The sequence below is a fragment of the Pleurodeles waltl genome, chromosome 1_2 (assembly GCF_031143425.1).
Source record: "Pleurodeles waltl isolate 20211129_DDA chromosome 1_2, aPleWal1.hap1.20221129, whole genome shotgun sequence".
NCBI classification, from domain to species: domain Eukaryota; kingdom Metazoa; phylum Chordata; class Amphibia; order Caudata; family Salamandridae; genus Pleurodeles; species Pleurodeles waltl.
In genome coordinates this window covers 92,115,424-92,143,143 of record NC_090437.1, presented here as the reverse complement: position 1 = coordinate 92,143,143, position 27,720 = coordinate 92,115,424, and the positions used below count along the sequence as shown (strand labels likewise).

General features: G+C 42.9%; 1 protein-coding gene across 2 annotated transcripts in view; it reads right to left on the bottom strand.

The window, feature by feature from the left end:
• Window positions 1–27,459, bottom strand: part of LOC138297109 (protein Hook homolog 3) — an 803,252-nt gene extending 775,793 nt beyond the window's left edge. Inside the window, exon 1 of one of the 2 annotated variants that reach the window (XM_069236612.1) lies at window positions 27,210–27,459. In XM_069236612.1, the coding sequence (XP_069092713.1) occupies window positions 27,210–27,266 (57 nt within the window). In that variant the 5' untranslated portion in view covers window positions 27,267–27,459. The remainder of the gene's footprint in view (window positions 1–27,209) is intronic. The other variant, XM_069236608.1, reaches the window with a different exon arrangement.
• Between the last annotated feature and the right edge of the window lie 261 nt (window positions 27,460–27,720).

The following is a 27,720-nucleotide window of genomic DNA, read 5'->3' as shown; positions in this document are numbered from 1 at the left end:
GCTACTAGAAACATAAATAAAAATACACCTTCTACTAAATCCTTTACCAGAATTATTGCACCAATAAAACATCACAGCATTCTTAGTACCCCTGTTTGATAAAAGTGTACCTGATACACCCTGTTAATCCAAAGTACCCTTGGCAAAGTTGTTACTTATGCCTGAAGTCACGTTTAAAGCATTAGCTGAAATCCTGATGTGCCTATCCGCTAGACATTGTGTTAACTAGTATCAGTGAAAATAGTATTGCAGCCCACCCCCAAACATCCCACGGATATAGACCGAGTACACTCCAATCCAATTAGTTGGCCACAACTACCTTAAATGGTTCAAAGAAACATGTAAATACAACAGTATTACTATTTCCTTTTATTAAGTTTGCCACTACGTTTCCAGATTTTCCAGCTTCATATATTTTAGGCTCTAAATAAAAATCAGGCAGGTAGAGTCCACTTCTTTGTGTACCTCAATAAAATTCTGCAGTCCTCTGCAGAAGTTTATTCATGATTTTAGTTTTGGTACACATGTAGATTAATACAGCAGGCTGCAGAGGGTGTACTTTTTTTTTCATATAGATAAAATTAGTCATTTTTCAGGAATTGCTTGGTTTTGATTAAACAAGCTGCCGTCCACCAGTTACACAAAGCAATATCTACCAACAACACATTGTTTGACAATGTGGAGAAAAAACTCCTAAGCTCCCTTTAGTGGACCACAAAATCCCACAATGGACATTAGATAGGAAAATAATTCTCACTGAAGACCTACTACTTAATATTTTTTTAAAAACAAAGTTGAAGACTTGCTGCACTAAATGTTGGGACTGTTTCAAAACGTGGTCTGGGATGAACTTCTTTGAGGGGGTGTCTCAAGCAAACTGCAATTCAAATGGTCCGCAGTGAAGAGTCAGACTAGAGTTAGAGTGGACTATTTAATAAATTAGAGAGAGAGCAGGCTCCAGAAAACAAGGATCGTTGACCCTAAAAGGCAAAAAGATATTTCTGAATTGGAAAAGCCACAGGTAGATTACAAGTTTAAGTTAGATACTACTGGTCATAGAAAATGGCAGGTTAGTGAACACCGGTATTTTAAACATGGCAAAGCCAGCAGAGCATTAGCCTGGAAGACAGGGTTGGAAAGGTCTTGCAAATCGATCACAGCAGACCCCCTTGAAAGTCTCACCTACATCAGTGATGGAGTCTTTTTTTAAAAATACTTTGAGGCAATTTATAAGGAAGATTTAATGCCTGCCATAGCGGATACAAATCACATTCCTCTTCGCAAGTGAAACCTCTATTGTCCAAATACAGGTGAGGACATCAGAACAGCCATTGGTAAGCTAAAACAAGGGAAAACTGCTAGCCCCGACTGGCTACCAGCGAGCGTATATCAAATTCTGAGAGACTTGATTTCACTTTCATTGCTGGATTTCTCGTTTTTTTTCTTCAGTATTATTGCAAGTGACAAAACACTGGTTCCGCAGAAGAGGCAGCAACCTCTTCCCGATTAAAACCTGTTAAAGAGCCCAAAAAAATAAGATTCATACAGACCCCTGTCTACTGATTTGTGATGCTAAAATTTCCGAAGGTAGCCTGGTGGCCAGGTTCCATAACAGTATAATACATGCAGATTAAACAAAGAGTTAATCACTGGTGGGCAAAAGGAAGACATAATCTGCATCTTGAGAGGATCAACAGATCCAATAACAGCCACCAAAGCACCCACCATAGCTGGCTATACAGCTAATGCAGCTAAAGCTTTCAGCCGCATAAATGTATTATTCATCTAGTCGGTTACTGCATTTGGGTTTTGTGCTATGTTATATAAATCTTTGGAGGCCAGGTTTGCAGTGAATGGAAATCTTACACCAAGCCTTAAAATAGAAAGAGCTAGGGCCTGCTCTGCTCTCAGATTTACTTATGATGCAGTTAGCACAACAAACACAACCTAATAAAAAGGCAATTCCCTTTAATTCCAATGGTTATAAGATTACAACAATTAAATGAAAAGGCCATCCCCTTTAATTGCCATGGTTATAAGAGTACAACAACTGTATAAGCTGATGCCCTGATAATACAAATTCACAGTAAACAAATAATACATGCGGTAAATAAAATACTGGATATTTAGGCAGGATGTGCAATTACAAATTGAACAGCTCTAATTCTGAAATTATTAAGTGAAATACATAATACACCGCTTCCCAAGTACCGTAATGAGTGCTGATGATCTTGTAAGGGCAACCAAGATAGTAAATCCCCAATAAAAAATAATAATAATAATAATGTGGCAAATTATAGGAACTGTGATTGACCTTGATCAGACAGACCCATTAGAAATAATTGTAGAAGGGGACAGGGGCAGAAAGTTAGTATCTATATTGTACAAAGCCCTGAAAGTGGATAGAGTGAAGGAATCAATGGTGGCCCGACACCCCTACTAGACAAAGAATGTGCGACCTCCTGCAAATGAGTCCCAATAATTCTAGTAGGGCCAAAATGGTGTGCAAATTTGAGGCTCTGGGACTTGTATTCAGGAGAGACATATAGCAACCCACTGGATCTCCCCAAGAGCACCCACATACAAAGCATGGCTGAAAGATATGACAAGATAAGCACTAGCAGAAGAAAGGCACCTCAGAAGTCAGGTCATGGCATGATACTCCATCCAAGATGGCTGAGGCCTACATCTATTTCACTGTCAAGTCAAGAACACCAGCTGCCATTTCGTTAGCCCAGATTATCACTGTGATAAGCCATAACAGTGGCATGCTGAAGCTGAAGGACACAGTTATACAACAGCCATGGTACCAACACACTCAACCACTCCGCCATCATGGTGGATATTGAAAATACAAAAAATGTCAAGGATGAACTGTTCATAACTTAAGAAGGATTCATAATACGTGGGTCGAGAATCCTGATCCTGGACAGACTTCAAAATAAAGTAATTGATGTGGCTCATGAAGGACATCGTAGTATCACGTCACAAATAAAGCTCTCTGAGACAGAGTTTATTTTACGTATGTAGATGAAAGAGTTGAAAAGGGCCTGTTATAAATGGAACTGTCTTTCAACCAATGTTACTCAACATACTCTGAACATGTCAGAACTCCCTAAGCATGCATGGGAGAGAATACACATCAACTTCTTCAGTCCACTGGATAATGGACATCATCTGATGGTTATGGCTGAATGATACTCACAGTTCCCTTTAGTTGAAGATCTTTCATCTACCACTCACAAACAAGTCATTGAAAAACTTGATGGCATTTTTGCAATTTGGGGGATTCCAGCCATTGTGAAGTCTGGTAATTGCCCACCCCTTAACAGTAAAGAATTCCTGGAGCATCTGAACATGAAGCATCAAAAGAGTACACCATTGGGGCCGCAGGCCAATGGACTTGTAGAGCATTTTAGGAGTACGTTAAAGAAAGCAGTACAGCGTGCAACTATTTAGAAGCTCGGTTTGAAAACAGTACTAAATTCTACTCCTCAAGCTCATCATTCAAAACCTCACTTGACCACACGTGAAATTCCTGCAACTTTGATGTTTGGGAGAGCAATGACAACCAAGCCACCTCAATAGACCACAAAAAGACCAGAGTGAGAACATGATTCATACAAGGGACTTGGTTAACAAGCAGAAAATGAAAGCTTATGCTGAGAAGAGGCAACATGCAAAGGACATCATATTTAAAAAAAGGTGATTGGGTGAATACCCAACAGATGTGCAAAAGAAAATCTGATACTCCATATGATGAGCCATTCCAAGTGGTGTCTACCAAAGGACACGTGGGGACTGCCCAGCACCCTAGGAGGTTTGATACCAGAGACTTTTCTCACTTCAGGCCTATGATTCATGTCTCCAACTCGTAATGGTGAAAGAAAGCTTGACCCTTAAAACTCAGTGACTGATGTTATTTCTTCACCATCCTTAGCAATCACTGACACTGAAGTTGACAGCTCACTAGTTTCTATAGAAAAAGCGGTTTTAGTTTCTAGAGAAAAAGCTGTTTTTTGCTTTCCTACATCTTTGGCACCGCTTGACAAATCTTCATGAAATTTTCCAAAACAATTCTACGGCCACATGAGGTGTATCTGGAAAATTCCGGGGTGATCCGTCAAGCAGGAGCTGAGATAATGGGAGGTGGGGTGGTATTTTAGAGCTTTTCCAATGTTAATTCCTATGGGAAAAATTGGACAGCGATAGTGCATAAAACACTAGACGGAATTACGAATTCCACCAAATTTGGCATAAACATAGCTCTTGGTCCAGAAAGAGCCCTTTTTAGGGTCGAGCCTGCGTCGCATGCGCTTGCGAGGTGCTTTAGGAGTTAGAAAAAGGCTTGGAGCCCTATTCATGTCACGTTAGTTGTCTTTCATTGGTTCGTGGCTTGCCTCTTGAAATCTGCCTGGTTTCATTAGTTGAAGGCACGCATACGTCATGCCTATTCCAGTGGTTAGCCCTCCTTGAGCGCAGCGATCAAGTACTGAAAACATGCAAGGCTCGCTGTTTCCCGTGCGGTTTGTGGACTACTTTTTATCTTTTGTTCGCAGCGCGATCTCGCTTGGCAGAAGTCGAGCGCTTTGCATAACATCGACCCTGTTACATAGTTAATTGGGCTTTTGCCGGTTACGTAGATAATTTGACTTTTGCCGACAGGTTTCATTACGAATGAACTGTAGCAGCGCGATTGCACTGTTTTTTTTCTTTCAATGTGGAAAGAAAAATCCGGTTGGGAGTTTACAACTGCTAATAGCTGTAGGTCGGAAAAATGCGAGACCCTAGTGCATTGCAAATGCCTGTTATTTGGTGTAAATTCATTCAGTAGTTTTTGAGAAATTTAAGAAATTCCAAATTTGTATATATAGGGGCGCAAAGGACTCGCAACCCCTAACGATCTCGTTCAGCGATATGATTGGCTGATAACAATTTTAACAACATAAGTGTTGTCAGCCATCCTGGGACTCTGCTTCAGCTGAGTCCCAGAAACAAATATTGAAAAATACAAAAAAGGGCCAGGGTTGGAACACCTTAACCCCTTAGCTCAGGTGGTGGGGTCCACCAGGGCTAAAAAGCATGTTTTTACAGTCTGATCAGCAGCTGATCTGCCGTAAAATCAACCTGCACTTTGTTATCATGAAGCCCCCGGGTAGGCCAAATCCCGGGGCATTCGTTTAGAAATGCGGGGAGGGACATCTGGGCTTCTGGCCCCTCTCCAGCTGCACCGGAGACCACCACCTCCCTAAGTTTTTGTATTGTTCATTAAAGCAAACAGTTATGTCCCAGGGGTGGGTTCCCTAAGACATAGCAGGAGCTAGCTTTGGGGGTGGCTGTCCCCAGAACCATCAGAGGGTCCAAGAGGGGACCACCACCCCCGGGAAGTTGGAGGGGACCACGTGGCCCCCTCTTGGAGCCTCTGATGGTCCTGAGGATCGCCATACCCCAGGGCCGGATCCTGCTATGTCCCGGGGAGCCCACTCCCCAGGATATAGCTGTTTGCTGTGGCTTGACTGCAGCGCTGTAGCCAAGCCGCAGCAAACACTCTGCTGTTTGACAGTGGGACCTCTAAAGCAGGTCCTGCTGTCAAACAGCAGAGCTTTCATGTCTGTCCCCTGAACACGTGCTTAGGCAACCATGGAGCTGCTGTCACAGCCGCCCCTGCTTTCTGATACGACAACACTGCAGGGGAAGCTTTAAGGCTTCCCCTGCAGTGTCAGGTAGCCCGTAAGGGCATTTTATTATTGAAACAAACAAATAAATAAATAAGGAGGGAGCGTAGGGAGCCCTTAAGGGCTCCCAAGCGGTCCAAGATATCCCATAAAGGGCTTAATTGTTTAAAATTTTGGTTTTAAACACAACCCCTATAGCTCAGTGTGAGGGTGCTAGACCTTCAACTGAGCTTTGGGGGTTCGAGTCCAGCTGGACTCATTACCATTTTTTTTTTAATACTTTTTTTTAATTAAAAATAATAAACACAGTTTTCTATTTTAAAATGAACACAAATATCTCAAAATATATGAGAAATTAAATCCAAAAAAAAAAAAAAAACCTCTTACCTCTCACTTTTTCTCTTTCAATCAATTTCTGCCACTCAGACACTTACGCACCCACTTACACCCTTCTGTACCCACTCACAGACCCGTGCACACACTGACGCACCCACTAAAACACTTATGTGTGCACTGTCACACCCAGACAGATAATCTGACAGCCATGCTCACCCTAGATACACCCTCTCACATCTATTTTCACAGTCAGAGAGGCCTCAGCCAACTCACACCGCTCACGGCCAAAGGCCAGGGTACAGCATGGGGTTGAGTGGTTAGGGGAAGTTGGCTGCAGGCGATGTCTTGTGGGCAACCTCCAAGTGCAAGGATGAAGGACGTGCACGGTGCATGTTTGGGTGCTTATGGGGGGGATGGCCTCAGGGCCCAGCCTGTGGCCAACCACCGCTGCAGTGGTTGGATTAAGGTATAGTAATTCAAATTAGTATACACTAAAAAATATACAAACTGAGTGAAAAAAACAATGGTTAGAGGGACATTATAGTTAGGAAATAGATTTTTTTTTCAAACCACAGATATTCACTGGAAAAAAAAAAAAACGTTATAGTTAGGCTCACATTTCAAGTGTGCAAAACCATAGAATTTCAGCAGTTATAGTGATCTCAAGTAACTAGAACTCGAGCCCTAAGGTAACTATAACTCACACCCTTGCAATGCATATTAATTATCCCACAAATTTACCGGAAAAAAACAAAACTGCGCGTGTCATGGGTGCTAGTTATAGTTACCTTAGGGCACGATTTATAGTTGCTTGAGGTAACTATAACTGTTGAATTTCTCTGGTTTTGTATGCTTGAAATGTGAGCCTATCTATTGATTTTTATAAAAATTTAAATTTTTCATTTAACACAGGCGAAGATGGAGTGTCTTGCACTTTTTATAATGAACTCTTTTGGCTCTGAACGGACGCTGTAGCAGTGTGACAATCGTTAGAATGTAATGAAAGCTTGGTCTAAAATGTTACTTCACAGGTACGTGCAGAGGAAAAAAGATGTGTGATGTACAGCTCTGTGTGTGGCATAGTCCCTGGAGGGTACCCAGGCTGGGGAAGATGCTACACTAGTCATTCTACTCTTTTTTTTTTTTTTTTTTTTTAAGCAAACATAGGTATGCGACCTTTAGACATTTTTAGATTTTCCCTTCAATATTTATTTTAATTATGTTATGCTTTTAATGTCTCTGTTTTCAAGACATGAAGTAAAAAACATCTTCTGGCTTAACAGGGATTTGCCAGTGCTCGCTATTTATTCATTTAGCCCTTGAAGATGGTTAAGATTGGGTGATTTTTTACTTGACTATAGATATAGAGCCCTGCATCATCTGATGATCACACAGCTTAAAACTGGTGGGCTTCCAAGGTCTTCTGTAAGGAAAGAAATTAAGTGGTTAATTTCTTTTAGCTTGCGATTTTGTGACATTAGTCAAAGCATATACCGGAACAGAAAGACTGTTTGACCAAAAAATTTATTTGTCGATTGTAACACTATTTTCTTGATATATAATAGAACGTTTTGAAACATTATGGTTTCACTCAAATGCCTTAAAAGTCAGTGATGCGACCCAACTTCACCCTGGCGGAGTTTGCAGCACATTGTAACCCGATTTGCTGGTTAGGACATCAGGGAATGTGGTGTAAGTTCGGTAGGAGGTAAATATAAGGCTATAATGAAAAGTTTATTAGGCTCACTTGCCCGAGTTGCAGGAAAGAAGCAACCATGTACTTTTGGCAATGATCAGTGCTTGAAATGGAAATATAGAACGGTTAGTATTCTTTGTCCCAGGTACCAGTTTGCTGCTGACAAGTGAAGGTACTATCATTTCCAAATTAAAACGTGTAGGTACTTAATACCTTATAGCATCTGCTCATTTGAAGCACTGGATGAGAAGCACGGGTTTGTGATGGGATGACACTAGGTCTGTCAGACAGCTAAAGCTATCTTTTGCCATAGCTAATGATAACATGGGGACAGGTGCCAAGCTGCTGCTAGCAAAGTTGGGTGCATCCCATCTTTCATTAAAACTATAAACACCAACCTAGATTTAGGACCTCATTACAGCTGTGGAGGTCCGACCGCCACTACGGCAGTCAAGAGGTGGCCGGCTTGGAGGCGGCCTCTCAATTGCCATATTATGATGTGCCTGCTGGACCAGCTGACCCCGAAAGTGCGGTGCATCGGCTTCAGCAGTCAGGGAAAGCCGAGGCCAATGCCACTGCACTATCAATACCGGCAGCACCCTCAGAATGCGCATGGTCTGCCATGGCAGACACTGCACATTCCGGGAGTGCTGACAGGAAGGCCCCTGCAGTGCCCACAACGTGATCATGGGCACTGCAGGGCACCCCCTGTGACCAATCTATGCCTTTCCACCAATCATTTCCGGACGGTGACCCCGCCATGAAATGGCTTGCGGAAAGACAAGTCATGATTAGCATGGCGGTGCCAACAATGGCACTGCCGTGGTTCACCACAACTTCCACCGCCGCAAACCAGTCAGGCTCCATGATCATGAAGGTGGCGGCGGTCTCCTGGCGATACGACTGCCAGTATTGTAATCTGGTTGTCAGACCGCCAAGATTACGGCAGTAGGACCGCTACAGCAAGTACGGCGGTCTTAGGGCCACCATACTCGTAATTAGGCCCTAAATGTCCCTAGACCAAGAACCCATCAATGAATTTATAATCAGAAAAAACATAAGGTTCACAAAACTGAAGGGAATGATGAATCAGACAGTCTACTTCATAATTAATTGGTGGCATTTACAAGAAAACATGTGCGGATGATAGCAAACATGTGGCTTTTGTAAAAATTAAAGGTTTTTCTCTTGTTTCATTAAGGAGGCACGAACAGCAACAGTGAAAAATTTAGAGGCAAGTGCATGCTTCCACCCCTACTTGAACGCACACAAACAGGCAACATCATTGCAAGCTTCCCTCACAGATAACTGGTACAACCAGTGCAGTAGCAGCGGAAGCGTCAGTTGCAAACATAACAGTTATGGGCGCAGGCAGCAATGAAAACTACCAACATACACATAAGAGCAGAGCTAGAGAAGAAGGTAACCCCTCTAATAAACGTCAGGGAACCCACTTGCCAGGTGGCCGCCTAATCTTTTTGCTACATTTGCAGCTCGGGCAATGACATAAGCCCTGTGAGGGGCTAAAAGCGCAGGAGCAACCACTCAGGTAAAAGCAACACAGGATATAATGTGCTCAGCGCACAGAAGGAGCATTGCAATGGCGACACAGCTGAGGCCTGTGTCTGTTCGGAGAGTTGTGGGTCTCAAAACCAGGAACGACTGATGAGGTGCACAAGATGTGGCACTTCTGAGCTAGGGGCATACGACGTCTTGGCAGCAGATAGTAGCAAGGAAGCTCCTGTGGGGAGGAGCCCTGTCACTGAGCAAACAGTGGAGTAAAATCTCTTCTCGATCAAGGAGTCTGCTAACACGAGGACCACAGCCTTACAGCAACCTTAAACCTATATGCGGGTAAGCCAGGTTGTCCAACAGTGGATTCTTTTCTCATTCACAACTGCCAGTAGACCACTGTATGGTTTTGTATGCTTTAAATTCCTTTTGCTTGACATCTTAAGAGCAGAAGTTATTTCTTTTTGGTCATGACTAATTCTGATTACACCTCAGTTGAGGGCAGAAACATGCTGACCACTTTTGGTGACACATCTGAGCAGGTTTCATCTGGATTTTCTAATTAATCATGATGGAAAGTCCTAATTTTATTAAGGACTCGGAGGCAAATTGTGTGCTTGTTCTAGTAGAGGTGCTATGGAATCTAAAGCTTTCTCTGTGGGTGCTAGATTGGAGGAAATCTTGAATGGCCGATTGGTCTTCATCTTTTACCCTCAAAACCTTTTATCATAACAATGTTTGGCCACGCTTCATTATCAATGATTAATATGCTTTGAAATAGCATAGTATGAAGCCTCTGGTCCTATCATAAAATCTGGAATTTCTCATTTTATATCACACTTATCTACTCCATCACCATGTGTCATGTCTCTACCAATCTAGCCTCCATTCCCACTCTGACTCATTCCAAACCCATTATACTACTTTCATCTCCTAAATAACTCTGCCTAAGCTCTTCCCTCCGCTTCCACATCTAACTCACCCAAACCTCACTTTACTACCATGATCTCCCAAACAACCCTACTATATTCTCCCTCATTTATCTCACCTTGCTACTATGATCTTCCTAACTCTTTCCACAGACTCTTCCCTCCTCCACCCCCCTTTACTCATCCCAAGTCTAAATCCTATTACCATAAACTCCCAATTAACACTTCTGGATTCTTCCCTCCTCCACCCCTCCATTACTCCAGGCAATCTAACTAACAAACTCTCATATTCGCGGCTCAAATTAACTCATAATACTAAAACTGTACTCATATTTCTCTATACTAATCACCCACTAATTCCTTTTGGGTTCCGGAGTAGCGTGCTACTCGCCGAAAAGCACTTTGATGCCACATCTTGGGTAGTAAGCGCTATATAAAGACTATTACAATACAATTACAATACAATAAGCCAGGTAACTGAAACGGATAAGTCTCCCAATAAATAACATCCTCTTTGTTCCAGGGCCACAAAGTCAATCCAAGGGCACCTCTACTTCCAATGAATAACCACATAGATTTCTATTCAACCCGATTAAACTGGTTGCGAGAACTCATACCACACGCCCTTGTCCTGTTCATCATAGTTACAGGCCATAAACTGGCTAGTAAATGAGTAGTTACAATCAAAGCTTTTCAACCTCTGAACATGTGACCTTGATAATGCACTGGAAAATGGTGGTGCTCTTTGATACCCCTCTCACAGCTTCAGTAGGGGAGCGGCTAGGCCTAGAGGTACAGCAGGGGTGTGGAATTCCTATAGCCCACTCCCAGGACATATTGTTTGGGGGTCAAGGACAACAGGTTTTCATGTTTATTTTGTCCTAGGGACAACTAGACCAAAACCCCTGCAGCACAAACCCTTTGGCTGCCAGTGTACAGTACCACAATATGGATCAGGGAAGGGCATTGGCTGCAGTTAAGGTAATATTTGTGTCCATATGCTAATGCTGTTTGAACTTGTATTTATGATTCATTAATGTAAAGCCTTTGTTATTAGAGTTAGCGCTCTAAGGAAATGTTGTAAGTTCGGACTGCACTGCCGACAGTGGTCCCAGCATAAAAATGTGTACACATGTTTGAAAAGTTTACCAATAAGGGGCTATGTGTAATGTTCCCAGAATGCTCTTTGATTAAATGCAAATATTTGCAGAAGCTTAAAAGCAAGATTGATAAGTCTTTGCCTTCAAATTAAATGTTCACGGGGGCCTGAGTGCCCGGCCGCAAGCCACTCTGTGAGGCTCTGTGGACCACAGGTCACCTAGTCACAATTGTCCGCATTACGGACAGACGTCTGTGCCCGCAAACAATTGCACATATGCACGGGCTTCACTGGTTTGCAGGAGCCACTTTTAATAAGTGCAATCATGGCTGATCTGCTTGCGGCTGCCGCGCTGCCTTGTACTGCCTAGTGATGCCAGACGAGGCGTGGCCTGGAGTTATGGCTGGACCGGGGCGACTGTTTGCAGCTCAGGGTGCCAAAGGCTGGGATGAGGAAAAAGAAGATCACCTCACAGTGCTAAACAACTCCCCCGGGTGCTATAAGCACCTACAACACTACTTGTACAATTGGCTGCCGGCTTGCTCGTGTCTCCCTTACAGGACAACAGGGGAGTGGTGGGGCCTCTTTTCTGCTACTCTCGAGTGAGAGACCCTGGCAACAGAGTGGTGCTACCCATTGATGAATCGGACGTAAAGCTACTGTATGGAACACACCCCATCTGCTAGGTCTGTTTGTGAACCAACACCCTCTCCCCCAAATCCCTCCCCCCTGCCGAAACAGTCCTTTTGGGGGGTGGGGGGGGCCCGTTTGGACCTCAGAGTACTGAACGCTCCTCTGCCCAGTGCCGATAGCCCATCAGCACTTCTCTTCCGCTGAGCTGTATGCCCACTAAGATGGGTAAATCTCACACAGAGCAATCTAAAAACTTTCATTTGACCAACATTGGAAGATGCGTACAGCGGAATAGTCACTGGAGGAGCGTCAACTGTGCCCAAGTGGTGGAGAGGGCAGCCCTCACAAATCCGCAATACTGAATAACAGTTTAACAGCTATTGACACCAAAACTGATCTGCTGATCAACAGATTTAACCGCCTCAGGGAGAAGGTGGACCGACACAGAGAGCGCATCACTCAAATGGAAAGCCGCACATCAATGATCAAAGACAACAGAGCGGTGATGAATGAGAAGATGTTGCAGATGGAAAAGTATTAGAGGTCATTGGAAACAAAAAAATCACGATCTTAAAGCATGCTCCAGACGGAACAACTTGCGGCTTGTAGGCTTCCTGAATCTACCGCAATAGATCGTATGGGAGACTATGTCGAGATGATGCTGCTTGCGCTCTTTGGGGAGTCGCTCTCTGCCATGCAAGCAGTCAAGAGGGTGCATAGATCGCTGGGCCCACATCCGCCAGCAGGCACCCCTGTACGGCTCAATCACCCACCTGCTAAATTACAAAGAGATAGAGATGCAGTGCTGAGGCTAGCTAGAGATCAACAGGACCTCACCTACCAAGGCTCATCCGTCTCCTCTATCAGGACTTCACGGCGAAGGTGCAGACATATAAGAGAGACTTCATACCTGTAAAACGCTCTCTTAAAAAAAACTAGACTCCAAGTACTCTCTGCTGTATCCTATGACACTCAGAATCTTTCACACAGGGAAGACCACATATTTCACGGACCCTAAGGCGGTAGCAAGTTTGTTAAAGGTATTCCCTAGACATCGGCCAGACCACTGGCTGTATCTAATAATACTGGGAACGGCCACCTCAGGGAGAACGATTAGGATCTCTGCCACATCGAACACTATTCAGTATTTCATTGAATACAACTGTTGATGAGGCTGGTTCAGCGATACTCCCTAGAACAGTCCTAGGTCGATATCGGTCTCGAGGCCTCGGATTCCGCGTTTGGCTGCGATCCAGTTAAATTCCCAACAGGTGGGCATAGACTGTATTTCTCTACCCTCCAGTCACCCAGCTACCTCACAGCTGGTGTTTGGAGGGGGAGGGGGGGTCCCTTTTACGATTGTATACTATTTCTGATACTTGTCACTTTAATTGGTTTAGGTGGGCAGCAATCGTCTAGTTGTGGGGCTGAAGTGGGAGGTGGGTGGGATGAATACTTGGTTTCAGATCCTGTTTATAATTGGTTAAAATTCTTTCTTACCCCCTTGTTTTACCTTTACTCTCCCCTCTTCGCTTAGAACACACACATCGTTCTTGCTGCGTAGGCTTGACCTCCACTGTGACTCATCCTCCCACCTAATAATGTGCATGAACGAAATGGTATGGTACCCTTGACATGTGTGATGTGGAATGCCCGTGGGTTGAATGATAGGAGCAAAGCCCACCTTGTACTGGAATACCTGCAGCGGGATGGAACAGATATCCGCTTCTCACAAGAATTGCACCTAGCAAAACACACAATGGATTGCTTAAATGCGGGTTGGATTGGAGAGCAGTACACAGAGAACTCTTGTAATTATGCATGAGGAATTGCGGTGCTCCTGAGTAAGGGTCTCCCCTGGCACACCTGCCACTCCCTATGTGACAAGAATGGTCATTATGTGACACTTTCCAGAACGTTTCAGGGCCATCCGGTTGCACTCATCTGTATAGATGGCCCCAATACAGATGATCCCGAGTGTTTCACTGAAGTCTGGAGGGCTACCTTGGGCCTGGCGCCACATATGGGGTAGGGACTTTAATGTGGTTCTAGACACCCAAACAGACAGATGCAGAGCTACTAGGTGAACTCACTGTTGCACTGCCTCCTGCTGCATACCATTATGACAGATAATGACTTGTGGAGTGATCGCCATGGTAGCTGTAAGGAAGGTACATGTATAACATCAGCTCAATTGGCCTGGTTATGCATGGACTTTAGGCTGGTCTCACAGTATGTTGCATAGTGGACCAGCAAGATCTCCCATATGCCGTACATGCTCTCTGCTCATGCTCCAGTGCTACTTGAGTTCCTCCCTGTAGACTTTAAGTCTTGCGCATTTACGTGGCGCTTTCTTTCTGGGGCACTACGAGACCAGTTGTTTCTGGAGGCAGTTCGGGCAGCGATTTTCAAGTACTTCGCTGTCAACACTGACTCAGTTGAGCCTAGCTCTACTCTAGGCATTCAGGACTGTCATCCATGGGGTATGCATGTCTAAGCAAGCTGGAGTGATACATGCCTTGTGCAGGGATCTCGCTCACCTATATACAGAGATCCATGGTTTAGAGCTCCAATTTTTTGCAGATCCAAGCGACACCCTCTTGCTGCTATTCGTGGCAAACATAATGACTTTGAGGAGGCCACACAGAGGGAGGCACATTACCTGAGCAGGGCGACAGGGTGGGCAGGAACCTTGGCAATACGCTCTGCAAGCCCTGGGCCAACAATTATACTTCTGAGCGGAGGACAAGGTAATAGCCAGGATGGAGGAAATGTAAATCAGCAATGACCACTTTTTATTCTTCATTATATCGGATGACTCAGAAAACTGCTCCTACAAACCTGGCCTACTTTTTTGATTCATTGCAACTGCTTTAACTCGGCGATGGGCAACGCCATTTCCTGGATGAGCCATTCACAGCGGAGGATGTCATCCAGGTGATAGACACAACGCCGGGAGACAGGGCCCTGGGCCTAGATGAGCTTACTGCTGCATTCCATAAAGACTTATCTCCTCTTCTGGCCCCACCGTCCTGGACATATACAAGGAGTTCCTGGAGATAGGCATGTTACCTCCCTCCCTCCCTCTGTGAGGCACTCACTGTTACCATCTTAAAGCCTGGTAAGGATCCACAGAAATGCGACTCCTACAGACTATTGTCCATGATTAACATGGATAATAACTTCCTAGCTACAATCATTGCCTTTAGACTTCTGCAAGCGTTGCCACTCAATTATCACCGGCGCTTAATCCACTTCAAATACTTACACATGTTATGTTGAACTACAGAACGCTTACACAAGGTGGGGCTCCTGGATAATGCGCGCTGCGTACAGTGCTCACAGCTTTGTGCTGATTTTCTACACTCAGCTTGGGGCTGCCCGGGAGTAGGGAGGTTTTGGCAACTGGTTTTTGACACTATTGACAAGATCACTGACTTGCGACTGGAACACAGACCTCGAGTTGCACTGCTGGGATATGTTAAGAGTATTCTCCCAAAAAGGCAGAAATTGACTGCCCTCCTGCTGCTGTTAGCCAAGGGGCAGGTGAAGATACATTAAGGACGCCGCCCGATCCCACAGAAGGTCACTTGGCTTAAGGATGCGGCGTACTGCCAAGACAATTTAACTGCTTACTGTGAGTTTATGCCTGCGAGATCACGCCCTAAGGACATCTGGTCCCCTTTAGAGATGGACTTCATGAGGGCTGGGCCGGACAAGGGAGGCAGCACTCCTGCTTCCCGGGAGCTGCAGCTTTGCCCGATGTCTGTGTGCCTTCGTTAAGTTGCTGTTTAGAGCCTCCCCACACTGCACATTTATAGAACATCTCATTTAGTAATGCAAACATTATGACTGTAGAATTCAGACCTGTCCTGCACTGTCAGTGGCCTTATTCCAACTTCCCTTTTCCTAATGTTTTCCTTCTACTGTTGTTGGGAGTATAATGGGCATGTTACAGCAATTAGTCGCAAATTTACTGTCATAACTGTACCCTATGACTGGATGTACTCCTTACATGATGTATTGCCTATGTTCCTCCATTGTAACCATCTTTAAATTTCAATTTAAAAAAATAAATGTGCACACCAAAAATGCAACTAGGAAAATAACGTTTTGCGAAACTACTGAAAGAAAATTAGGTAACATTTCTTTGAAGTGTACCCTACTAAAATGAGTTGGTGCATGCTAGTATTTTAAAAAAATATTCATAATGGAAAATCAGTGCAACCAATTCCAACAAGACTATGGGACACATGAAAATAAAAGATAACTGGCAAAGCCAATAAGTTTGACCTAGTTTGTTCCTCCTTCAGGGGTCACGGAGCAACAAACTAGGTTGTGGGCAGCATGGAACCTTTAATGATTGTGTGACTACAGGACCGTGCCATCCCCAGGCAAGAATGAGGCATGGATAACCCAATAATAGGGTACTTCAAAAAATGAAGTCAGCCAGAAGAATCAGGTGAGAGCAATAGGCCTCACGAGTGTGCAGGACATTGGTGATAGTAAACAGGGAAAGTCAATATTTGCCCTGACGAAGGCCCCAAGACCCGGCTGGGCTCTTTGAGAGGGCCGAAAGGGTTTCCTGGGGACATAATAGACCCTAAGGAGACTAGGAACATTGCTTTTCTTAATACCTTTGGAACGCCGTAATGAAGAGAAATTCTTGGGGCTTTCCAACAGGTATTTATAGTAATTTGATCTGGATCCCTACTATTATCCAGCTAATTATTTTATTTTTCGAACTCCCAAGAACTCTTGGTTGAGTCTGCCCCAGTAGTACCACCTTACTGGGGTGTGGATAGACAGCCGATGATTAAGCATGGCACTATTAAGTGGGGAGGTGTCTATTCCAAATCTTGGAATGATCCTATTAGCTGGTAAACATGGAAAGTCAGTTTTGAAGGGTGTTCTCAAAAATCATTGTTGGACAAAAATACCCGACATTTGAAAAGTAGTCCCATAGCCTAGTTACTATAGTGTGTTAGTCAGCCTTTTGATTTTGTCAATGCTTGTCTTGTTTTTGACATGGTTTTTGTAAAACCTTATTGCTGTGGATGTTGCAGGTCCTCACCATTAAAACAAACATTGGCAAAAAGCAATAGTATTTTTTAGTCTCAAAAAGAACACATTGTCAGAGTAGTCTCTGGCACGGAACAAAACTACTTTGTGTGCCGATATGCTCCTTGTGAAACAGCAGAATGCCATCACTCATGGTGAAGCCAGTCTATAGTTAGAGGGAGAGAGACAGAATTTGAATAAAAATAAAAGCTCTTGGTTAACCTAGGTCTTAATTAGGGGCCCAATTCTTAAATAAAGTCGAAAAAGTGCATCCACAATAGATACCCTTCCATTAATGCAGATTTACAGCTTTTAGTAATTCACAATAATTTACATAGGTAGGCCAGGAAATAGTAGTCCTTAGTCCTCGAAAAATATTTGTGAACTGCATTTTAGCACAGGCAAATATGCACATGTAGATTTGGTCATTCGAAAATCTGTTGGGCGTGTACAAGTCCACTTTCCCCCCAACCACTTTTTACCCCTCAACTATGGAAGAAGTTTTTTTTCTGCCTTTGTCCCGAGTATATTTTCAACCTCTCAAAGTATGGAAAAGATTAGAGAAAAAGTGTTGAAAAACCCTATCATATGCAAGTTAGCAGGTGTGCACAGACTCCAAAGCTCATGCAAACCCTGAAACTACTGCTTAACCCTACCTCCAGCCCCAGTATATAGACCTATGAAAAGATGCAAAATGCGGGAATTGCTAGAATTCAAACCCTACTATAGTAGGAGCAATGGCATAATCAGAGAGGCTATTATCAGAATCTTATGTAATGAGATAGGTGCCGTATTTTATTACAGCACTGCGTGGCACCAAAAGGACAAGTGGATTTTTTTTCAGGACAAGTAGATTTCTGCCCCATGGACAAGTAGATATTTCATTAAATTCCACATCCCTGTTAAGGTCATGTTAAAATATCCAAAATGTTGCTTATGGGTCTTCTTCCCTTAGATCGGAGACTTTGAATTTTATAGTGGAGCTGATAAACCACAGTATAAAAGAATACAATAACAAAAGACGATGGTGGGAAAGGGGGGGTGGCCTGGGCTACAAAAAAGGCAGAACAGTTACAAAAAATATGCAACTGATAAGAATAAAGTGAAAAGCAAATGGAAACTAGCACTGACCTGTCTTTAAGCCCTATTGCCTTTGCCAATGGGTTTACTAACATGTTACTGGATATATAGTGCATATTTTATATAAGTGAAAACTTTGAATGTGTTAACTGTTTCCTTTACTACAATTTTGTATTGTAATTGACTTTTGTTTTTAAACTTGTTTTTTTTACTGAACAGTTATAGACAGCACAGACGATTAGCTTAATACAAAGTTCAGTTTCACATGTGTAAAATTAGATCATTCCAGCACGGTCTTCAAGTAACATGAACAATGATAACAACAATTAGGGTCCACTCTGAAGAGGCCGGACCTGTCTCTATAGTTGTTGCAATTCAGACACCTTACGTTACTACCCCAACCAAAAAAGGGGGGTGTATGTAAGACAGTATCTGCACCATGATTTCTGAACAGATAACTTAAGCAACGTAATGTTAATTAAGGTGTATAAACATAAATGGAGAGCAACACATAACATCAGTGGCAGCATAGAATCAATGCGCGTTTTCAGTTGTGTTACCTGCTCCCAACTCTCATCTACTGGGTGACAAGGGGTCTAGGGTCGGGAACAGGGGGGGTGGGTCCCCTCCCCAATAGGCAGGAGGGGGGTGGTCGGCAACCCTGCAACTTCTTAGGAGTCAGGAGCACCAGTGAGCACACTATCCAAAACTCCAGAGGATGGATCCAGCGCATTCACCGAGGTCGCCTTCAGATCCACCACTGGCGAGCGCCAAGAAGACACCACAGGTTACGGCCCTGTATCCAACAAGCACTCAAACATTGTAGTCTCATATCTTCAGGTCTCTCACCGCATTCTCATCTGTGCGTACTACCCGGAATTGATGCCACATTTGGAGCAACAGGTTGGAACACTTTCAGCAGACCTGGTAATTTTCACTTTGGATTTGACCACTGAAGGGTGATTAACTATGTATTAACATTTTGTTTGGCTTCAGTAACCCACTGAGGATTAAATAAAAATGTGCATGACTACTTTTACCAAGATGTACTTTGCACCTCCCTTGCGAGGCCCACTGGTGTAGAACTGGTATTTAACTAAGTGATTAGGTGCCTGCAATTAATCTGTGCTGAACCTATGCATTTGGCCTGTGAACAAGGACGGAGGTGTCTGAAACGTGTTAAAAATTAAAATGCTAAAGAATTCTCTGTATGTTGCTGACTTTGCTGCATCCCACAATAAATAATAACCTGTTGGGAGTGCATACACACTATATATATATATATATATATAAAAACATATAAAACGGGAAACGAAGATGTTCATCAGGCATCATAACAGTTTCTTATTTACTTTCATAGTCTTTGCTGTAGTAAATGATCTCTCTGATGCTTCTTAAAAACTGTTAGTGTCTCTGAAGTAAGCACAACTGAGAATTCAAACAGTAGGAGGACTATTAAACATTCCTCTTCAAATGCTTTTTGCATAGTAGAATTGTATAAACCCGATGTAAGCAAGCCGACGTCCAATCTAAACGCTACTCTCTATTGGTGAATACTTGTGCCACTAACACATTCCGTAAACTCTAACAATGCGCACGCCTCCAAAAAAGTTGATACGCTCTCAGAATTACTCCAGTGAAGTGCACCGTTAGAACGTTACACACGCACTTTACAGTAGTCAAAACTGATCTTGCAAGAATTGCAGGAACTAAGTGTAACACCTACAGCAAAGCTCTTAGACAGCAGCGGCCACCATTTTTAGTGCTTTATCACATTTAGCAAGAGAAATGTCTGTATTTCTTAAGACTCCCACTACATGGGGAGAAATCGGGTGCTTTTGTCCACTAAGCTTGACAGTGACTCCCTATTCATGCAGATCTGGCAGGCAGGCATCCAAGTGGGGGGGGGTGTATGATTTGACTGTATTTAAAAAAGTACTGGCAAAGCCAAGCGGTCTCAGTTCTAAAAGGCTGAGCAATTGATTTTTACAATGCTTATATGGTACATTTGAGCGGAGTCACATTTAGGTGTACAGGTAAATTCTGGCGGAGGGTGTCATAAAGGGGCACAACATAGTTCCGGAGCAGAGGCTACAGGCTGACTATGTCAGAGGACTATAACTATGTTCATTTCACAGGCTCATCAAACACTTGGCCCCTTTACAGTGCACATATAGTGATGGTCACATATGTACCATTTGAAATTACCAATTCTAATTATTTACAACATAATCATTGTTACTCTTTTATATCAAACTGCTTACAAAAGTCACAAGCCAATGGGTCTGGCTTGTTTTAGCCATATGTTTGTGATATATCTGAATGGAACAGCAGAAAACTCACAAAGAGCCATCTAAATACTGGCCCTGCCTTTAATTACTTGCACTACACCCCTTATAGAGACCCACCATTTTCACCTCATTTAAAGCACTGGACCACAATAGGCGTTTGCCTACAGACAGCTAAAAGTAGACTCATAGGCAAGACCTAAAAATTGGGAGGCTCTAAAATTATGAAATCCTTGAAGTCAAATCTAAAACTTCTGGAGCAGAAAGGAGGAGTGACTGCTTTGCTCCTCGATGTTGTTCACTCTGCAGCATCTGTTGGCGGGCAGGAGAACAGCTGGCGTTGTGTGTTAGAGGGGACAGTGGTGCACTTCAGTGAAAGAAAGCAGAAGGCCTGATCTCCTTCACTTTTATGCCCCAAGACATGACTGTGGGTCCCAGTACTCTTGTTGTGACCATGTCCCTTTAGAAGTGGAGGTGCAGTATTTGCTCCTTATCAAAGTTGACCCAAACGTTGTGCAGTTCATTAGTTCCCTGATGAACCAGATCAAAATGTCCTCAGCTTCTCTGGGACTCAAGTGCAAAAGGAGAAAGATGGGTGAGAGACAGAAATGTGAAGCAAGGGAGTGTGGTTGGAAGTAATACAACTGCTGGAATCATGGAGGAGAAGCAAAAAGATGGCAGGGCAGAAGTAACACAGGACACAGTTGGGAAGAAGAAACACAGAGGAGGCAAGGAGGGAAACAAACTAACAGGGTGAGGGAGCAATGTGGAGTGCATGAGAGAGGAAAAGTAAACAGGAGAAAGCAACAGAGCTGCCAGAGGAGAAGCACAAAGGCAAAAGAGCATGACACAGAGCGGGGAGGCAGCACATTAAGGAGACAGCTAAAACACAGAGGAACTCTTGTAGAGTGATAAATAAATAAGAAAAAGTATCACCTGAAAAATGAGCCATGGAAGATGGTATCTGGGATACATAACATTATTTTAAACGTGTAATGGCTTTTGCCTTGGAGGACTACGTTTATTTATTTAAAATTAAAATATCACATTTGGGAACAAAATATGTTTCTTTTCAGGAAACGTGAAATTGATGTTAGGAAACAAAATTATTTAATTTCCAAACCTCCATAAATTATTTAATGTTGACAATTGAGATACAAATCAGGTCAAGTTGGGTCACTTATTGTAAGAAATTGCATCTTTGACACTACAGGGCCCTTGTTATAGCGTTTAATTCATAACTTATGTAGAGGTGTTTTACAATATTTAATGAGAAAGGTTTATCTTTCCCTGACACGGACATCTCCACCTATATCCTACATAATATTACATGAGGGACAATCTAATTCAAAAGTATAGGATTGTAAACTGAACAGGAATGTCAAAATGAACTAAAGTGGATACATGGCATCGGCCAACCATACAACCCAACAGTCCTTCTAACTGTAACAACCAAGTCTGTCTATCTCTTCATTACCACTTCCTCTCCGCCGCAGTCCCATTCACAATCATCCCAATGCCATTCCCTTCCAGAAATACTAATATGGTTAGCTCATAATAAGACATCCACATTTCTACTTCCCCCATTTCATAACAAAGTTTACTGAACAAACCCTGGGCATCTATATTGTTTACAATCTATAGGTTTTTAACAACTTCTTTCGTCAACTGGACTGAACAAAAATTTATTTTGCACACTTTTTCCCAGGCTACATAAGGGAGATAAACACCCAAGCAGTTGTTCAGATTTGTATGGGACATTAGTAAAGTACTGAGATAGTACAATTATGAACTTTCAAAAAGTGCATGGATTTAATGGCTTTTCTTAGTCAATGTATGTGAAAACTGTTCCACAGAAAATACATTTTGGCCTCATTTTCTTAAACAAAAAAATTAAATAATGTAGACTTTTTCACCATCTAGGAAAAGTCAGCCCACTAGGTAGTCAGCTTTTTGGATTTACTTCAAGACTGACTTCTCAAAACTGCCTGTCAACGTTTTAGGCTAAATTACTTGAATGTTGTGCTGCAAAATGTTTAGATTTAGTGACCACAAATCCACCACAGAAAAGTTGGGCTTGCTCACTCATTCTGGCCGTAGTTCGAACTGAAGATGTTTTGTTTTTCTGGCTATACTCTAGAGTACAAAAGATGTGCTTCCTTTTCGAAAGAAGGCCACATTTGCTTAAAGCAAGAGCCATCCACTGATCTGCCAGCAATCAGAAGCACCCATAGTTCTTGAAGAGTAGTCTATTTATGCACCACCTCCATAGTTGCACTGAAATGATTACCTGATTCCACTAGTCCATTGATTCCACTAGCCCCTCCCACAGCCCGACAACCCCCTTCCTCTCCCCTCCCACCCTCCCTCCCCCGTGGTACCCAAATTAACAATTATTTTAAAAACAATGGATGCACCTTATGTGATGTTAAACAAAACAACTGTTACAAAACAAAAAAAAAGTCAGACATTGTACTGGCATCCTGTTGAGCATTTGTTGTAAGTGAAACATAATAAATCAAAAAGAACAGTGAATATTAAGTTTCTTTCTCCAAGCAACGCACAACTCGAGTTTAAGTGGGATGTCAATTGTAATTTTGGCCTAAAGCCCGCAATAAGTGTTTGGTATGGTAAACCAGAGGTCTTACGACAACAGAAGTCTGTAGGTAAGACCTAAAAAGAATGGATTGAACTAAACCACTTCTGTTTCAGTTCACAAAATAAAGGGTACGAACGTGGTGCCGTAAAAACAATATCATTCATTATGTCTGTTTAGGGACAGCTTTACTCTCCGGAAGACCTCATGTCATCGATTCTTCACAAACATACAATGAAACGTACAGTGATAGAGTGGGTTTTGGCAGTTTGGCCAGCCACCACCAGACAGTTTTCATTTTTTTTAAGTTTGGTTAGTGCTTGAATCGGCTGTTCATCAAGGTCACAGCATTTTGTGGATTGTCACATTGTCTCTTTTGTGTTTCCATTAGGTTTTAGCAAAGGGAACTGAGGAAGTTTGACAAGAAACAGTGTGTACTTTAATGTATATACTTTGCTGGTGTAACAACACTTTCATTGCTGATTTTTTGCTTACCGTTCTGGATTTGCTTCTTAAAAGTTATTGCTTTTTGGGCTTTATAAAGTCAGAGGTATTCACTAATTGCCCATTCGTTTTATTTTGCTATCAATGTATGATCTTTGATTTTACTTTTTTCCTTGGAAAGTAAAGACGTGCAGTAACACGGGCTTTCTTAAAGACGCAACGAAAATACTTTCCTTTTGTCAGAAGTGTATGCTGTTGCATTTTTTGTGGAATGTCACCAATTACAATGCAAAATTCAACTTCTGAAACCTGTTCCTAACATTTTTCTTTTAAGGTATAGATTAACTCTGCTACTGCAGTTTCTTCAGGATAAGGGCCGTACTCCCCACTTCCATAAGGATGTAGCCATGATGTTGCTTTATTGTGGGATTTTCTTTCTAAAACAATTGTGGCCAACACAATCGTCAACTATTACCAAACATTTCCCCTAACAAAAAGTCAGGCCTCTCGGCTTTGCCAATGATTCTTCTTAAGTCGGTTGGCACCAATAATAAATACCAGCTGATGTTTAACATTGCCTATATACATAATAATCGGTGAATAGTGGTAGAGGAGACATGCCCTTTAAAGTTAAGAGCATGGAATGTTGAGCTCTTCCTCCCTCTCAAGTTTCCGTCATCAAGTTCCCAAATTCAAGCTAGTATTAAAATCAACATTTCTCCTCTAAACATCACAAAAGAAAGCACAAACTCCTTCAAAAACACATTACGCTAAACAATAAGCCACTTTCCACCCTAGGTGGTCTGATGCCTTGAAATCCTATCTCAATTTAATGTAAATAAATATGTTTCTAAAAACATATAACTGACAAGAAACTGGCTTCGTGTTTTATTTGTGCCATAGCATATACCAAGACATTCAAACCTGGGTGAGGCTAGCAAATCTTCACAATCAGATCAAGGCAATTTAGCCTATTTAGCATTGCAAACCAGTCAACAGCATCATGATGTAATAATAGATGAGCAAATCCAGAAAGTCGAGTATTACCGGTGCAAGAACTCCATGGGATTCTTCTGCCCTATTTGATACTAGGTGAAATCTGAACACCTAGCTAAATCGGGGGAGCTCATCATTTTCAGCAGCATTGAACAGAGTGAGCTATCCAGAGGAAAAAACTGATTATGACGAAAGTCTAGCTTTCAATTACTTGAAAATGACCTGCCCTGACAAACGCCCCGGATCAGACAGGTCAATAGTATAGGGCTGAAACATGATAGCATAACAGTAGATACAAATATCCCGTGAGCTCCATGAAATATGGTTAAGCCCACCCTGACTTTTAGAGGTCAGTGTGAACCTGATGGTGATGCATGCCACTATTAGAGCTGTGAGGGTTATACATCAAAAAGAATTTCTGTTCCCTCTACTTACCTCCTTTAGTAAAGAGTGTATGGGTTGGCATGTTTTTCTTGTAATTTTTGTTCTCCTAACAACAGGGTGATATCTGATTTAAGTATTTGAAGTGCAATACCTACCATTCCTGTAACTAAGATGTTTTGCAGTTGTGTGCGGTCTTAATTAGTTAAAACAAAACACAAAATAGCAATCGTTTTGAAGTAAATCCGGATTGGAAGACTCGGATCGGCAATATCTATGCATAAATGTAGCTTTTTGACAGGCAAGTGATTAGTCAAGAAAACACAAAGTCTAGACAGAATATTTTATCATTGCCTCTTAACTTTCACCACTGTACTGAAATGTGTGCCATTTTAAATGGTCGCTTTATGAGAAGTACAACCGAAATCCATTTGGGGTAACACCAAATGCGCTCCCCTGCGGGGCAAACGCTGCTATTTCAACTTTATGCATGGTCCGTGCTATACATGGAAACATCTAGTTTACTTACACCTGCGATTTAATTAGTCATTCATTATGCTACCTCTGTCGTAATTCACAATAGAAAAAGAGAAAGGAGCAAGATGTCCTTAAAGAAAAGCAGAACACGTGCAAATATCCGAACAGAGAAATAATGAGCGCAGAACAGCTACAATCCTATATTTTTATATACTGGTCGTATATTGGTAGAGAACCGTAACAGGGGAATGGTTTTATTTCACTGACTGTTACTGAGGGATTTATGTGCTGTATCCGCCTATGACTGCACAATCTCTACCCTTGGTCTACACTGAAAAACAGATCGCTAAAGAATCAAATGAATAAACAGGCGGCTTTACTTGAAAGGCCAGGGTATCACAAGAAAGTTATTCTCAATAAAAATGTGCATATTAACATATGATTGCACTCGATTTGTCTTTACTGTATCACACACAAGCAGATCCAACACATTTTCACGAGGGTCTTCTAATGAAAGGTATGTGCAGTTCACTGTACATAATTGGTGTAAAGCTGAACTTGAACTGCGTTCTCCTTTGCGATTCTGCCTCCTGTGAACTCAAGTGACAACATAATGCAGTCTATGGTTGTAGTATCACTGAATAAAGGCTTCTCGCCTTCTCCAGGCCGCCTAATCTGCCACAAAGAAGTCCTGATTGCAATTTCCGCTTCACCGGCTGGAGGTGGGCATTCAGAACTCATGGGTATTTATTTATTCGTGGCGACACAATGTGAGGCTACGCCACTACAAGAGGGGCATGCACGTTACTCCCAATCCAAATGCCCAGATGGGGCAGCAGGCCGATGCCAAAGTTTTGAAGGGTGGAGACCAACTCAGATGCAGCTTTGTGTAGCACATCAGCAGCATATTAGTCATTTCCTTCTCTGTGTCAATTGTCATTGCATCAGAGGGGACGAGCTTAGACCGCTATGTGTTCAATGAGTCAACGTTACCTGCTCTATGGATTGTGAACATGATGAATAACTACCAGTTGGCCAATGTGTTGGGTACATAATACTAAACATAAACATCTATATTTTGAAAGCACACGTTCACCCAAGAATGAGTGCCCCGATGTGTGTGTGTGTGTGTGTGTGTGTGTATATATATATATATATATATAGTGCGTAACACACCGTTGTGATACGAGAGTTTGTAGCAGTTGTTACGTGCATTATTTGAGTGCTATTTAAGGGAAGCGGTCAAAGATCTAAGACAGTTGGAGAAGGCAGTGTAGTCTGGTGGCCTTTTGTGACTTTTCGCTTTGAAGTAGGTGTCGGTCGTTCACTTGTGGGAGTTCAATATAGGGAGTTGTTAGACATCAAGGCCGTGAAATATGGCGAGTAGGACGTGGCCGGGTGAGTCAAACGAGTATGGAGCAGTTAGATATAAAACCGATTGCTTAACACACAGTGTGGTAAGCTGGATAAACGGGAGAAGAGTAGTCAGACAGACTGAAAGGGGTGCTGGAAAAAAGCCGCGGTTGCCAGATAAACGTATGGTTGTGCCGGTCAGATGCAGAAGGATGCAGGTTAAATCTAAGGTTGGTTAGATATAGACTGGAGTTTGGTGAGAGTGGTTTAGTTTCAGGCAGTCAGACGAAAGGGTGGTTGAGGTCTGACTTATAGGCTGGTCTTGAAGAGACTTATAGGTTGGCCCTAGTCAGATGTAGGGAGCGACTATTTAGATCAGATTTATGGTGGCGAGGTTAGTCGGATGTTGCAGTTTAATATAAATGTAGAATAGTTATATTTTGTGTGGAGGCTGTCTGTTAAGGGGTGGTTCAATTCTGGGAGGGAGTGGAAGCTGAAGGTTGAAAGGTGATTTAAATGTTGAGCTGAATATTGCTCAAGATGTTATGAGGACTATCATTCTGCTTAGGGGCGGGTGTGGCTGTCAGCTCGGAGTTGGCTTTCTGGGTCTGCTTGGAAGGTGGAACAAGGCTGTGCTCGCATCTATTACTCACCCAGGTCAGCAGACTTTCGCACAGCTCCACCCGATCCAAGGTCTCTGTGTGCAGCATGCTGTGTTCTGTTCGGAAGTTGCTAGGGGTTCTAAGGGTGCGGGGTTCCCTGGGTTACTGGAACCGGCTCTCGTGTGTGGTGTTCACCGGCTGCAGCTCGCGGTCTCCCTCAGCCACAGCAGCTGCCACCCCGCACGTACTGCGCAGAATCACATTCCAGCGTTCCCGACACTACGTGCGCGTCCTCGATCACAGCCAGCTCAGCCCCAGACATGCGTGCGCGCTCACCCCTTCCCCTCCCCAGAGCCCTGAAACAGCGGGATGCGCGTGCGCTCAAAGCAGTAAAGTCTCCGTTCAAGCAGTAGTTTTATTTTAGAGGCAGACCGCGCACGCGTGAAGTGAACGTGGTCCTCTACCTAAAAAATCCGCCTAGAGAGTTTAGGGAGAGAGTACAACATTTTCTAGCTATCGCATCAACATTTTTAGATTCTATAGCAGGACCGGAGGCGAGGAT